General features: G+C 38.8%; 1 protein-coding gene across 1 annotated transcript in view; it reads right to left on the bottom strand.

The window, feature by feature from the left end:
- Nucleotides 1-14733, bottom strand: part of FHOD3 (formin homology 2 domain containing 3) — a gene marked incomplete at both ends in the record, with an annotated part of 54234 nt that overhangs the window by 8306 nt on the left and 31195 nt on the right. The window contains 3 exons of the mRNA XM_009586097.1: nucleotides 4500-4661; nucleotides 5135-5254; nucleotides 10402-10584. Of these exons, the coding sequence (XP_009584392.1) occupies nucleotides 4500-4661; nucleotides 5135-5254; nucleotides 10402-10584 (465 nt within the window). The remainder of the gene's footprint in view (nucleotides 1-4499; nucleotides 4662-5134; nucleotides 5255-10401; nucleotides 10585-14733) is intronic.

Below are 14733 nucleotides of genomic sequence, written 5' to 3'. Positions count from 1 at the left end.
TAGGGAAAGCATACTTGAATGATAACTGCACACAAATACTTCCTGTCAAGCGAGTCAAGAGAAATCCCACTGAAGCAGTGTGGGAGGCAGCATGATCTTCCCTACTTTTTTTTTTCTTTTCTGCTCTCTCTGCTTTCCAGCGTATCAAGCAGAACCTAGAGCACGCCAGAATGGCACTTCTGCTTCAGCCACCTCCTTTCTCCCCACACCTCCCTGCTGAGTCCCTCAGAGGGCAACTGCAGGCCTCCTACTCCCCTGCGTACGTCTTAGTCTTGTTCTAAGTTCTTTCCCACCAGCAATCCTTGCCCCCTCCTCAGCGTTGTTAATATTTCCTATTGCTTACTTTTAAAAGCTGCCTGCTTCTCCACTGCCTAGTATCTGCAACTAATCCAAGAGTCTTGCTGTAGGGGTTAAAAACCATCCAGAAGTTTGGCATTTTGTAAGTAAATTAAAATTAGGGGAAGAAAAGGACAATTACTAGTTTACTTTATGGAGCTGGCCAGCTTTCAGATGCATGGGGAAAAATATTTATGGGGATGAGAAAGAAGATGAACGTTTTTAATAAGAATACATTTTTTTTTCAGTAACAGAAAAGATACGAGAGCTGATGCAACCCCTCCTTGCCGTACTGGTAAGGAAACTTCTACGAACAATACTGAGTTTAACTGCAGGAATCTGGGGGTCTGCTTCAGTTCTAGGTACATCAGTTCTGGTACAACTCCAGTGAAAAAACAACTTAAAATATGTTTAAAAAAAAAAAGAAAAAAGCAAGTGCTTTTAATCATGGGATACTGAAAAATCAGTGGCCCTGCATGATCTTATATATTTTTATACAACTATGAATACTTTTATTTATCTAGAATTCTATTTTTTGGTAATTTTTTCACTTGTGTCTGCTTTTTTTGCCATTTATGACTTCAGTCCTTCAACAAAAAGCCACAAGTTTTGCAATAACTACACCATTTTGTTTCTGGTCTTTCTAACTCTCTTCTGGTGAGGCAGCCTGTTTTCTTTATGGTTTTTTTTTCATGAACTAAGGCTCAGGAAATTCTCATATGATGTCCATCTCAGGGGAAGGGGCATCTCTGTTTATCTACAGGATGGAAATTGTTTAGCCTTTGTGGTTTCTGAAAGATGTTTGTAGACAAAATGGAGCTCAAAATACAGCCTAATCCACAGTGAAATATTAGTTCTCCTTTCCTGTCAGCTTTTCTAAACCAAGATTTTGCCTTGTCTGTGAACATTCCCTTGAAGAGGGCAGCTTGGATGGCTTCCATGTCCTAACTCTTTGATTTGTGGCAGCTATGATCAAGTGGGAATAGAGCTTGTTACAGTAATCCATCAGTGGTATAACACATGCAGGAACATCCCAAGGAGGGAGACCTTGGGCGTCACGAGGAAGGTTAAGGCTATAATTTCTCTTAATGTGATTTTGTCTGGCCTCTTCAGAATTTTGTCCGCTTTGGGCAGGGCCACTCGATCAGCAAACCACAGACTGAAAGACTCTGCTCAATTTTGTATGCTCTTAGACCTAAAAATTTTTTATAAGTGACACCATTAGGTTAAGCTTTCTTCCACTTTCTAAGACTGAAAAATAGAAGTAGAAGATTCACTTGAGAGTACACCATACATGGTGGTGTTGATTTTGGAAAACAAGGGCTCTTCTCTTTTACGGTGATTTTCATTTTAGCGATTAACTTGGTCCCAATCTAAAAAAAAAAGTGAAATAACTTCTTAACAAAGAGAAGAAGCAGGAAATGAGAAACCAATATACCTAAATGTTAAGAGATGAAGAATCACTCAAAGGAAAAAAAACATAAAAAAATTAAAACCTTCCAAACATGAGAAACCAACCTCAGTGAAGGCAATAAAACAGAGCCTAAACATAGGCTGTACAAGAGGGAAATTAGGAGAACAGGCATGGAATCCAAAGAGCAAATATCTAAGGATATAAAACAAAAGCCACAAATTCCTTTATGGTATCCAAAAAAATGAAAATATGTAGGAGGTCCTGGATCACTGGGGATGAAAGAAACTGAGGAAGACAAAAGTTAGGGAAGGGAAGTAAGATGACTTCTCTTCATCCAGCTTCACCACAGAGGATGTTGGGGAGAAACCTATTCTGGTACCTGCTTTTATTTTTCTGTATTTTATTTTTTAATAGACGTGAACTAATAGCAAGGTTCGAATACTTGCTAGTAGAAACAAATGTGTTGGAGGAGGATGATAGCTTACAAAGCACTAAACAAGCAGAAGACAAGAATTCTGACAGCAATTAAAATAAAGAAATTGAACCACTGGCTTAAATGAGTATGCTTTCACTACACTTAGTAACTTAAAGAATCAGATTATAGCAAAAGTTTCACCTATCTACAAAAGCAGCAAGGTTGATTCAGGAGACTGTAGAGCTCCAAGCTTTATTACTATACCTGGTAACCTGGCTGAAAGGATGAATAACAGGAAATTAAATACATCAAAATAATCACTAGATTCTGAATATGTTTATAAAATAGTGGACAGATAAGAGCAAGTAAGCAAAATTAGACTTTCAGTATCTTTACAAGAGCCTCATGGGAGGCCACCTATGAAGTGTGAGGTTAAGAGAGCAAAAGAAAAGAAGGAATACATATTGATTCTCATCTGATGACAGGGTTAACAGCAGGTGTCTCACGGTTTATACTCTGTATTTCAAAATTATCTGGAAAGAAGGAAGCACACCGAGAAGGTAAAATCTACAGATGGCAAGAAATTATTCAGATTAGTCCTGATTTAAGATTGTTAGGGGTTTGAGAGATAAGCAGTAAATCTGCTTCAGCAGATCATGGTCGTTACTGTGGATTGCAATGAAGTGCGCATTGCAGGCAGTATCGAACTCCTTTGTGCATTGGGCTGAATTCTGAATTGCCCGATCAGCTCAGGAAACTGCCTGAATGTCCTTGTAAACTGCTCAAAGACAACTGGTGTCAAAAGGATAGCAACAGTCAAAAAACATAAAGAAAATCTCAGTACATCTAACAAAAGATAGCACAAGCAGAACGGACAAACATAGTAGGCATATAACATATAAGGAGAGGCTGGAATACTGTGTTTGCTATCATTTAACCCATTCTAAAAGGTAAGATGGAGAAGAAGTGTGGAAATGGTCTCCAAAAAAAAAGATGTAGAAGGATTATTTGAGACTTAGACAAGGATGTGAGCTGCCTGGTTTAATTTGGTCTTGCACTGAAAAGGATGATGTACCAGATGACCTGCAGAGGTCCTTTCCAACCTAAGTTATTCTATGAAACAGAGAGATAAAAAGAGTTTTGACTGTTCAATATATCCAGACAGTAAATCCTGAAACTGGCAAATTCAAGAGCAGACAAAATTAGATTATGAATTCATTGTCACAAGACCTACGCTAAGAGCCAAAGTAAGATTTTATTTTTGCAGTTTTTTAAAAATTGTGTCATCCCCCCACCCTTTCCCAACATCCAAACAAGGTGGCTTTTGGAAAAGAAATCATTCCTCCATTTGATGCATATAATGAGTATTATGCCTCATGAAATAAAATTTTTCTAGGAGAGATCTTCCTCCTCCTTTGCAGCTTCTTGTGCTCTCCTCTCAAGCAGCTGGTATTGGCCACTGTCTGAATCAATACACTGGACTAGATGGATACTAGTGTTATCTGCTGTAATTATTTCCATTTTCACATGAGACATGACTTCAAACCAGAATTTTCATGTTTGTTATCTCCTGATGACATTCTGTCACGTTTACTCCATTAATCAAGTAATATACTGTTTTTAAGGGTCATCCATGAAATCTCACACTCTGAGAGCTCCAAGAGTGAGGTTAGTGTTTCTATCATGCCTGCTAGCAGCAGTAATAAATAATCTGCATACCAAAGTGAGCCATTGACTAGACCTATGCATTAGCCAAGGGATTACCACTTTTTAAAAAGAGATGCTGCCACAAGTTTCCTTTATTTCTATTTATCTTCCCTAACTCCTAATCATCAAAATTATTGTCAGAAGGAGGACAGAAAAGGAATTAAACAAAATCTTTCAAGGACACTTTCATTCTGGAAACAATTTTATTACCAAAAAAGTTCATTCCTTCCATTGCCCTTAAAATACAATCAGGCATATTCTTTAAAAAAGAGATTCTCCCAAACCACAGAATAAATATATTTGAAGATACTGGCCAAATAAAGTTTTAACCTGAAAATAGTTTCTAATAGTTATATACATTAATAATGCATATAACATTAAAATGGCTGTCATAATGTGGCTGCCTATTAGTGCATTGATAAGGAAACCACCTGACAGACAGAGATAAAGCTCAGAAGAGGGAGTACTGGCATCTTTTAAATTCAGTGGGAACGACACAATGAATCCACATTCATAAAAAGTGCTGTGACCAGGGAGGAACAAAATCGAAGAATAAAATAAAATCTTAAATATTTCACTTTAAAGAGGCTTTTTAAAAACATACATATATTTACCCATTAGACATACCTTGGCTGACCTAGTGATGGCCCCAATCTCTGAATACAGATCAGTGCTGTCTGGGAACTTTTCCACCACCATAGTGCAGACGTGGTGCAGGAGGGACTGCTTGTGCACCGTGTCCTTGACTTCTGGAACCTTCTCGAGGTAGCTCAACTCAAAAGCTTTGGCCTGTAAAGGGGAAAAAAGGGAAGAAATTAAAAATAAAAATGTTTTTTTTTCTTTCCCATGCAGATTAGTAGACAAAAATGATTACCAAGTAGGGGCAGAGGGGAAAGAAGAATAATCCTTCAGGAGAAGAAACTTACTACTTTTATTTATTTTTAACTTGCTGAAGAGCAGGCCTAAAATCACTCCATTTGCAGTGAAATGACTCATGACACAGTTCTCACAATTTGAATGGGGACCAATACCAAACTCAAGGGAGTTACACCAGAAGAGTGCCTAGCTCCACATGTCCTTCAGGTTATGCTGAAGGAGGCAAAGAGCACCCTGACACACAATAAAAAAGAAAAAATAGGTTCTGTTTTCTAAATTATTTTTCTGGTCCAAAATAAATACTGGGTTGCAACTGTCATAATGGTTTTGACTTTTGTTTTTTGAAAGAAAAAGCTGCAGGGGAAATGCTGGGACATCAGGCTTACGTTGGTTCCATTCAGAAAGTTCCCAATGGCTAGTAGAGTAGAAAGGATAAATCCCAAAGTTTTATTGTGCTCCAGTTGGTCCATTCCTTCCTTCAGGTCTAGAAGTGGTTCTGCAACTTCCTGCCATGAGAATAGAAACAAGAAAGTGAAGATTGCAGTTGGCTATAGCTGCTTTAAGTTTTTAATTCTATGGTTTAGATTAATTACTGCAAAAAGTTCCTGAACTGGCGTCTTGCAGAGTGCAAACTGGCCATGTGTGCTGGCTTTCTTCCATGCTCCAGCTAATAAATCACATGCAAGGACAGCAAAAAAATACATAAAATACTTTCCTAATGTTGCTTCTCTATGTATGCAATTGCGTTACTTGTCCTGGGGATTATTCTATGATTTCAAACAGGAGAGAGAGAATCAGAGAAGGGGCTGCTGCATTTGAGTTAGATGCATAAACATCCCCCTGCCCCAACTGATAAAAAAGCTTCTTATAACTATTTTTTCTAATCTTTGAAAAACAAACCAAAAAAAGTTAGAACCCTGGCTGACTTGACATTTGTAGCCTGACCCTAAAGCTTTCTTCAAACGACGGCCACCTCTGAGTTTTAGATATGGTTTTGTGCTTGTGTGACTTTAAAACTGAAAAAGAAACCCACTGCAGACATCAAGCTTTACAAGTGTTCTCATTTTAATCTTTTAACTTAATGCGTCTTCCATCCACACATGTTATCTGAGTATAGGTATGTAAACTGATAAGGCTTGAAAACATAAATTCTGTTCCATTACCTCGGGAAGTGAACTACACCAGGGAGTTCAAAGGAAGAGAGCGAGGGTAATTGAGTTGACGGAGCTTATTTCTATGTCTTTGTGTGAGGCCGAGTATATTTTGTATGCACAGTAACAGTTCACATTGCTTCTATCTCCAAATGCCATCCTAAGCATCAGTAAGCAGCATTCTTCTCCCAAATTATTACACTCTTTATGAGCCAAGAAGCCAAAACGAAGCTGTTACTTTAGACCAAGAGGTAAAATACCTGAGAACTTCACTTTCTTGGAGGAATACAACAGGTCATTCAACAATTGTAGTGATATTTTACCATAAATAAGAGCACAAAGATGAAGGAAACACACATTTCTAGTCACTACAGAACAATTCATCTCTTGAAAAGAAAAGAATATGGCAAATTCAAGACCAATTAAGAGATGGCATAGTGAGCAAAGTCATTTATACATCAGAGGAGAGATGCTAAATAATCCAAGACTTCATCAAGTTAAACTAAAAATCAATAAACTGCTGCACAGAATTCTTTGAATTGCTTTAAAGTCAGGGTTGATATACTTTGTTTTGTTGCATTACGGGGATGAATCACACTGCTCTGCATCTGCTGTAAACACAGGCATTTGAACTATTTTACTTTTATCAATTTGCAACCTGTTAAAAAAACCATTCCTAAAAGATTAATTTAAAACATTCTGGAAGAGATTAAAAAAGTAGCATAAAAGGCTTCCAAAGCAGGCCATACTGTAGCCCTTAATTTAGCTATTTACATGCAAATTATCCAAGCTTAGACTTTCTTGCATATAGTACACATTTATAATGACTCTTTATTTTTCATTTTATTGTAGCATTAAAAACCAATAAAAATCAGTGTGCTAGATACTGTATAATCAGATGAAAAACCCATTCTTGCTCCCTATAAAACTCACCTTCTACCTAAAGAGGGCAGATACATATCCTTAGATATGTATCTCATATCCTTAGATACCATGTATCCTTATTTACCACGTTCTTCTTTTTTACCTAGAAATTATGCGTGAATGAAATTTGAGGATTTGTCTGGAATTTCTGGCTGCGAGACATCTGATAATGCCTGATAAATGTTTGATGCACATGCACAAATGAACTCAAATATATGTGTGCAATGAATCCAATGGTCCTGGGACAGGGAGGATGTAGCACACATGTTCTGTACAGCTATCTGGCATATGCATTATTACCAACCTGCTATACTGGTAACAAGTTTAGCTTACTGCACCGATACAAGTTCACATGCATGCTTTTCTGGGAGAGGTAAAAACTTAGCTGGGATGGGAACTTTGAGATGACCAAAACGTAATTTGCCATATTTGCATTTAATCAAGACTGGCCTGCATAAAGTATCATGCTCTTTTAAAATAACGGAAAGTATCAGGATCATACTGTAAAACTTAAAAAGCTCTGATGCACTTTTTAAAATTTTCAGACAGTTTAAGCATCGCTCAAAAGTACAATCTTTTTGGACACTTACTTCTCTAGCACACTGTCTCCAGGGAGACTAGAGTCAGGAGTAATCTTTCTGCTCAGAAGAGAAACTGAAGCAAGCCCTTTTCTTTACCAGTTCTACTTTTCTCATTTCTACACCTGCTTATATTCATGTAGGATCCTTTAAAGTTGTCAGCAATAGGGATATATTTGCCCACAGTGACCTTAAGAAAAAAAGTACCTAATTTAGGATAACTAAAGATTCTATTTCTCTTTCTAAGGCCTTTAAAATCCCTTTGAGATAATGAAGTTTGACAGCATCTGCATCATAAATAGTTCAGTATAAAGAACTAGCAGTAACACAGTGTAATTTTTCGGAGCAACCAGAAGTTTGAAAATGAGTATTTGAAAGTTGAAACCCTACCTCTTTTGTCTATGCCTTTAAAATATGATACCAAAAGAAAGGTGAGAAAAATTACTGTTCCACTGATGACCTTCAGTAGGTGTACAGTACCTTAGATACACGTTAACATTTCAAAACATTATACACATTATCAAACAGATCATTTGGAAAGGGTTTTCCTTTTTTGTTTTCTGTAAAGAGCAGAGAACGAGTATTCATTCATCCAGTTCAGCCCCTCACAGTCCGAGGCTGCTCCCTGTACCTGTCCCTCCAAGGTACATACAAATGTACCCTGACTTGCTTTAGTTAATTAAATTAAATCCAAGAAAGATAACTTCCTTCATTACGCCTGGAAAGCTTTTCTACAAACGTGAACAGTATCTCACTTAACCCTTTTGTTGAACAATTTCATGATGTTTTTCTTTCAGATTGTCAGAGATGGAACTAAAACCTACTTAGGCAAAACTCTGTTCTCGGCTGATTAGCAAGAGTCTCATGAATGAGAACCCCAGCCTTACATCAAGAACTCGGGTATTTCACACTGTTGGACATAATGGACCATCTAAAACTTCCAGCCTCATGGAAATAATAGTAAGTTTCATTCATTTCTTACATAAAATATATGTGTGACTCGATAAATAATATGAGTGCATTCTGAACTATTACGAATTTTCCTAATTTTAAAATAGATTTTAAAAAAATCAAGCAAATGCTGGACAAAAAAAATGATAAAAACTGTGGAGGTAAGTGATTTGGCACCTAAGTTTCACAAAGGGTTTGCCCATTTGCAGATGGATCTTCTGCAAAAACATAGTTTCAAGAGCAGAAGAATCTTAGCAGGTCATGGGACTCTTTTATTATCACAATCATTAATGCAAACTACTTCATTTTTTAATTGGATATGCTCATGGTATCTTACCTCAGTCTAAATAACGCTTATGTTGATTGGTTACTTAAACTCTGACTTTAACCTTTTGTTACTGGAGAGACCCAACTACTCGCTCTGTCTTGTACCTCTGATGTCTGATCCCGTATCTTCCTCTTCACCCAAGCTGTCTCTCATACCTCTGCTTGTCTCCTAGGCTTCTTATCACATGCTCCTCTTACTTTATCAGAGTTATCGTATGTTATTTCCTGTACCATTTTATGATAAGTACCGTACTTAGGCCTATCTACCTTTCAACAGGGATAAAAATCTTGATACTATCTTCACTCTAGCCATCGCTTCTTTGAGTAATTTAGGTGTTTGAGACTTTTTATACTAACATCCATTCTGCATGGATTTTAGCTGGCAATTCATTAACTTTGTGGTATAAACATTACAGGATCAGCAACAGGAAAACTCAGAATTTCTTTAGCTTTTAGCAGTGCTTCAAATGTTACTTTCTGATTGAGAGGAAGCTAGAAATTCTAGGTATAGACATAGATTAGCAGCTACAGCTAACTCAGCTCACATGAAAGGAACAATTTAGCCTTGTGGTAACTTCAAAGCAGAATAAATAGCTGTACCAGAGCAAAAAAAAACTGGCAAAAAAAGCATTCAGGCCAGATACAAGTATTTTACGTTTTACAAGTCAGAAATGTAAATGTCTAAGACTAAAATGTCATAATTAAAAAATCCTGAATATTGCATGTGAAAATGCAGTGTGATTGCATTTCCTAAAATCTAAGAAAATTAAGCAGAAGTTGAGTAATCTTGACAGTATCATCTGCAAGTCAGTCCACTGTTGTATAACTTGTTAAATAACCGCGGCTAGGTACGCATAAGGCATTTTCAGAAGCATATCCCACTTCTCAGAATCTGTATCACACAAAGTTACACCGATTTTTTAATATACACATTTGTGCACAGATACACATACAAAATTAATATATACAGGAGAGAGCTGCCTGAAGAGCAGCCGGAAGTGCAGCCAGAAGGTTCCTGCGCTGAGATTCCTGAAAGAGCTTGTGAAAGTCAGCAAGTAGCTGAAATCACCTACACAGCTTCATTCTGCCTCACCTATGCACCAAAATTATATGCTGCCGTTTTGAATTTTTTGTCTGTGATTCATCATACGTGAAAGAAACCCAATTATAGTGTTCTCTGAATAAATGCCATCCACGAAGAAGGTGGCAACAATTGTCTGTGACTGAACTGAAAAGAGCACCCCTGAAGGATGCCTTATCTTCTGTTTATAACTTTGAAAGAGTTATAAACAGAAATAACTTTAATGGATGGTGTTTTCCTTAGTTCACATGGATGCAAGATCAATACTCTCATTTTACAATGTAAGGCTGAATACTGTAGTCCTCATTCAATCTTTATCCAAAGAAAAATTCTTACTGCTCTGAAGTAAGAATTTCCTGCATAACAACATCTGGAGAAGATGTGGTAAGGATTTAGCCCTCCTCTTTGTTCCAATATCATTACTGCCTAATTAAAGGAAGGAAGACATAATCTCTAATTTTCTTTTATAGAAGGAACAGATTATGAAGGATCATTTTAGCTGTTTCCTGGTTGGCCACCGAAACAAAAGCGACCCATTTGCTGTTTCCTCAAAATATACGCTCATATAATAACAAGGTCAGGGAAAGATTAAGCAAAGCCTTGGAAGAGTCTCCTCCCCTGCCTCCCTGCTTTCCCCTCACCTTTTCCACTATCTCGTAGTCCATCTTGAAAGCCCAGAGCTGGAGCCTGGCAGAGAGTTCGCTGATGGAGGAGAGGGTGAGAAGGAACTGCTCAGCGCTGCCCAGGGGGACATCGGGGTTCGCCAGCTGCGCCTCCTGGATCTTTTGTTTTTCCTCCTCGGTCGGGATCATGGTCAGGATTTTCTGCGAAAGGAGACAAAAGGCAGGCGTCAGCGGCGGTGCCCAGAAGCGTGCCAGGGCTGGACGTAGCGGCATGGGGATGCTCCTGTGGCAAGTGCTCCTGCAGCGCAGGCTCACGCGACGAGCTTCACCTGGACTTCGCCTGAGCTCCTGTCACACTGGGTGACTTTTCAGCAGCAATGGCAGAAGTCCTTAGTCACTGGCTGGTAAATTAGTAGTAGCCAAGCACTAACCCACTGCACAAGAGAGCAAAACAAGGCCTGCTATCTCGAACATCTGCAGTTGAAAAACACATCTGTATTAACAAGCATTTTTAAAAATTTGTAGTCAGTGGATATGGTTAATCATGGGATCAAACACTGAAGAAAGACAGGGCGTCTGGTTAGGACTGAACTCCTCAGCTTTCATATCTTTAAATCAGAACCGGCCACCTTTCTGCAAATGACATACAGAAGTGAGGGTAGAATGGGTGAAATCTTTTGGCCCGTGATCTACAGCAGGTCAGACTAAATAGCAGGTCCCTTTTAGCCTCAACATCTACGAATCTTCCAGTGCACTTGTAGATATACAGGAATAACTTGAGGACTCTTGTCCCCTGCTGTTCTCATCATTTGTTATTCTTTGTTCAGTCTGTTTTGTTTTTTATGAAACATGACAACTACTGCAGCCTATTAGGTCACTCCCCAAAATTTCGCCCGAACTGAGGACAACTACCCAAGGAGCACACATTGAATTTAAAGTTGTATTATGCATTGCATAACATATGGCCTTTTTCTCTTTTGATCTGAAAAGTCTAAAATATTGATGAAAAAGGATCTCAATATTTTCAGTTTCTGCTGTCAGTGTGGCTCAAAACATTTATATTTTCCCTTTAATACTTGGATTTTACATGCTTGTTCACATGTGGCAGCTTTCCTTCTCAAAGCATTGCTCTCTAAGGTATTGCTTCTTAATTAGTTTTTAACATAATAAATGCATTTTAAAATGAAAAAGAAAAGCAAAACAACATAAAGGCATCAGATAAGTTGAGGTCTTCACCCTGCTGATCAATGCCTCATTAAAACAAAGCAGTAGATTTTCAACACGACTTATGTTTATTCATCTGAGGAATTACATGTTTTTGCTGTAGCCTTCTATAATGATAGAGGCTGTTTGGAGGGGAGGAGAGAATAATAAAAATACAGCCAAAGAGCTATCAGACCTGCCAATCCAAACTACAGCCTTGTTCCAGCGCTGGACATAGCCAATTCATCAAAGTAGCACAACTTTACCGATAATTCATCTGGCTCCTTGTACAGCGCTGGAAGTAAGCGTGGAGAGCAAGGGACCTTTTCTGGTCAATCAGGCAAAGAACAAGAGTTAAGCAAGCAAATAATGTTCCATTTGTTGAACTGGGACTTATTTAATTTCAGCCACAGCATTTGTATTGCTGTCCATCTTCTTGTGCTGACTTCCATAAACATAAATAAAGAAGCATTTCTTTCTGTTAATGTTGGCTCTGCCGTTCAGTTAAAAAAAAAAAAAAGCCTCCTTGCTTGGACACTGCAAGCATCTACCTCAATAAATTAATATCCTGAGGAAAAAAGAAGAGGAGGAAAATCCCTCAATATACTCTGGTGCTTTTCCTTCCCCTGTCAATGACTGTTTGGAAAATATTCTGATGTACACCTGTTCCAACTAATAGCATTTGTGTATTGATTTTGAGATGTGCTATCCATGCATCCATCCATGCACACACGCTGAAATCTGTAACTTAGGTCATACCTAACATCAAACTAGAGATTTATAAGTAAAACTGCTTCAGGACATTTCTCAGTGCTTAACCAATACTCATCTAAAAAAGCTCATAAAAAAGAGAGACTGAGTCTGAGACTCATAAGAAGTGGTGTTTCGCAGAGTGTCCTTTGAAGAAGTCAGGCCTCCTCGTGCCTACTCCTCTCTTCAACAACAAGAAGAAGCCAACACCCCCTCAGCTGAGCCAAGGTGGCTTGCAAATAGGGTCAATGAACATCCAGACATGGAGAGTTTAGCAGTAGCCATGTGACGGATATAAAAACGCTTCTGAAGCATTTTTGAAGGCTAACACTTCAGCAGTATTCTCAATTGCCTCCTACAAATAACTAGGGCTTTTGGCAGCTACCCAGGGATCCCACAAGTATTTTGTGGTGGTGCAGGGCCTTCACTCCAGAGATTCTGCACTGCTTTCGGGCATTTTAAAGAGAGCAATGAAACAGTAAGCTTTATTTCCAAAAGGACTCTCCTCCTCCTTGAGCTTTATGTAAACACCACAAGCCAGATGGAGCTGACAAAAAGCATTCAAGTCCAAGTACTGCAAGGCTGCTGTGCTGTGTACTGTAGTATGTGAAACAGAGAATGCCAAGCGAAAGAGCCTGTACAGTGAGCCAGCTGCCGAGGATCACCCCTGCTGCTGAAAGCCCTGCCTCGATGGGACCAGAGCTGCTGGCAAGTCTCACACCATCCAGGGTGCAACTGCCCCCGTAATGACGACTTACTCATCAGCACTTCTAATCTGCTTGGGCAAGCAATTCTGATCCTGCTGGTCATCATCCTTGGTATGCCCCTGAGCAGGTGGTAAAATACTCCTATTCTTGATTTCCACTCTATGACTAATTTGAGCCATTTGTGGAGCGCTGGAAACTGATGAGTACACCATCTGCCGGTTTATTATTATTTTTATAATTATTATTTTTTTAAGCATCACTGACAGTAAAAGTAGTACAAAAACACAGCAGGGCAGGTTACTGGCACCTGATGTGACCATTAAATCAAAAATAGTTTTGAATCTAATCATTAGTTCATAACGCTCTCCCTTTTACAGCACTTGTCAGGTCGATTAAAGAAGAATTGGTTATCAACAAACTCTATGCTCATATCCTCTAATATGTGTGATACACATATTTCACCTCCATGCATTCTCACACAACTGTTTGGGCCAGAGACTAACATTCTGAGGAAAACCAGTGCACAAATCTTTTCATGGAGAAAAAGAAGTAATTTTTGGAGATCCTGTTCGCATAAGATAATGGATCCTAATTATTCTGCACCTGGACTGCTGGACTCAGCCACTTGCTTGAACTTTCAGTGAAGGGATCAAACCGTTTATTTCCTGGACTCAGCCATCCTGACGTATGATCTCCAAAAATTTCTAAGAGGAAAGCCTTACAAGGCTCACAGGGCAAAATTTATAACCCCTATATGCCCGAGGGTTACAGGCCTCAGTGTGGGATGCAAGAAAGCACCTAACCAGAGACTGCAAATAGCCTGGAGCCTCTGTGGAAATTAGGTGCTTAAGTTATCTCTTTCAAGAGATAATGGGGCTTCTCAGTGATGATGAGGTTGCAGGGGTGCCTTGGCTTTCATATTTGGTTTCAGCTGATTTTACCAGGCGAACAGTAGCCTGAAAAAAAGGAGTAAACTAAATATCTGGTTGTTGTTAAGACCAAAGCTCCAAAAAGGCTCTCACACTTCAGCTTTCCAGGCAGCTATTGATGAGACACATCGGTGGTTCGCATTACCTGCAGAAGCTCTAACAAAATATAAAAGCATATGAAGGTCAGGACTCCACAGTAAGTGAGGCCGCTTGCACTAATTTTATTTCAACTCTTTCAAAAATGATCCAATTCTGAGAAGGGACTATATCTAAAATGCCTGATAGCCACCCCTGTAAATCAGGAACTGACAGCTGCTGCCTCGGTCAGACTGCTCCACTTCCTCAGCTCTCTACTGAAATACATGAACATGCCATTACTGGTCACAGAAACTGTAGAAGATGTTTTGGTTTGCTGCAAGGAGTGGAAGTGTAGCTTTTTTTCTTTAAATAAAGTCTGAAACTCATTAGGGCAACAATACTCTGACTGTGGGTGTACGGCCAGCAAGGCACCGTTGAGTCCGTTCTCTCTTCTGCCTAGACTTGTGAAAGGAGGTGTTCTTTCAGGTCACGCGAGCTAGCAGAATTTGAAACATCCCATCACACTTTTACAAAGCATCAGCTAAATAAATTGGAACTGCAAATGCTAACGTACCACGCCAACTATCAGAACAAAAACTTAAATATCTTGATTGTTTCCGAAAATCAAGTTTTGTTTTTTGTTTATACATGTCACAATCTACCTTTTTAACACCAGGCTCTCA

Source organism: Fulmarus glacialis, unplaced genomic scaffold (genome assembly GCF_000690835.1).
Source record: "Fulmarus glacialis isolate BGI_N327 unplaced genomic scaffold, ASM69083v1 scaffold26379, whole genome shotgun sequence".
NCBI classification, from domain to species: domain Eukaryota; kingdom Metazoa; phylum Chordata; class Aves; order Procellariiformes; family Procellariidae; genus Fulmarus; species Fulmarus glacialis.
The sequence above is the reverse complement of the archived record's forward strand: the minus strand, read 5'-3'. Positions and strand labels throughout refer to the sequence as shown.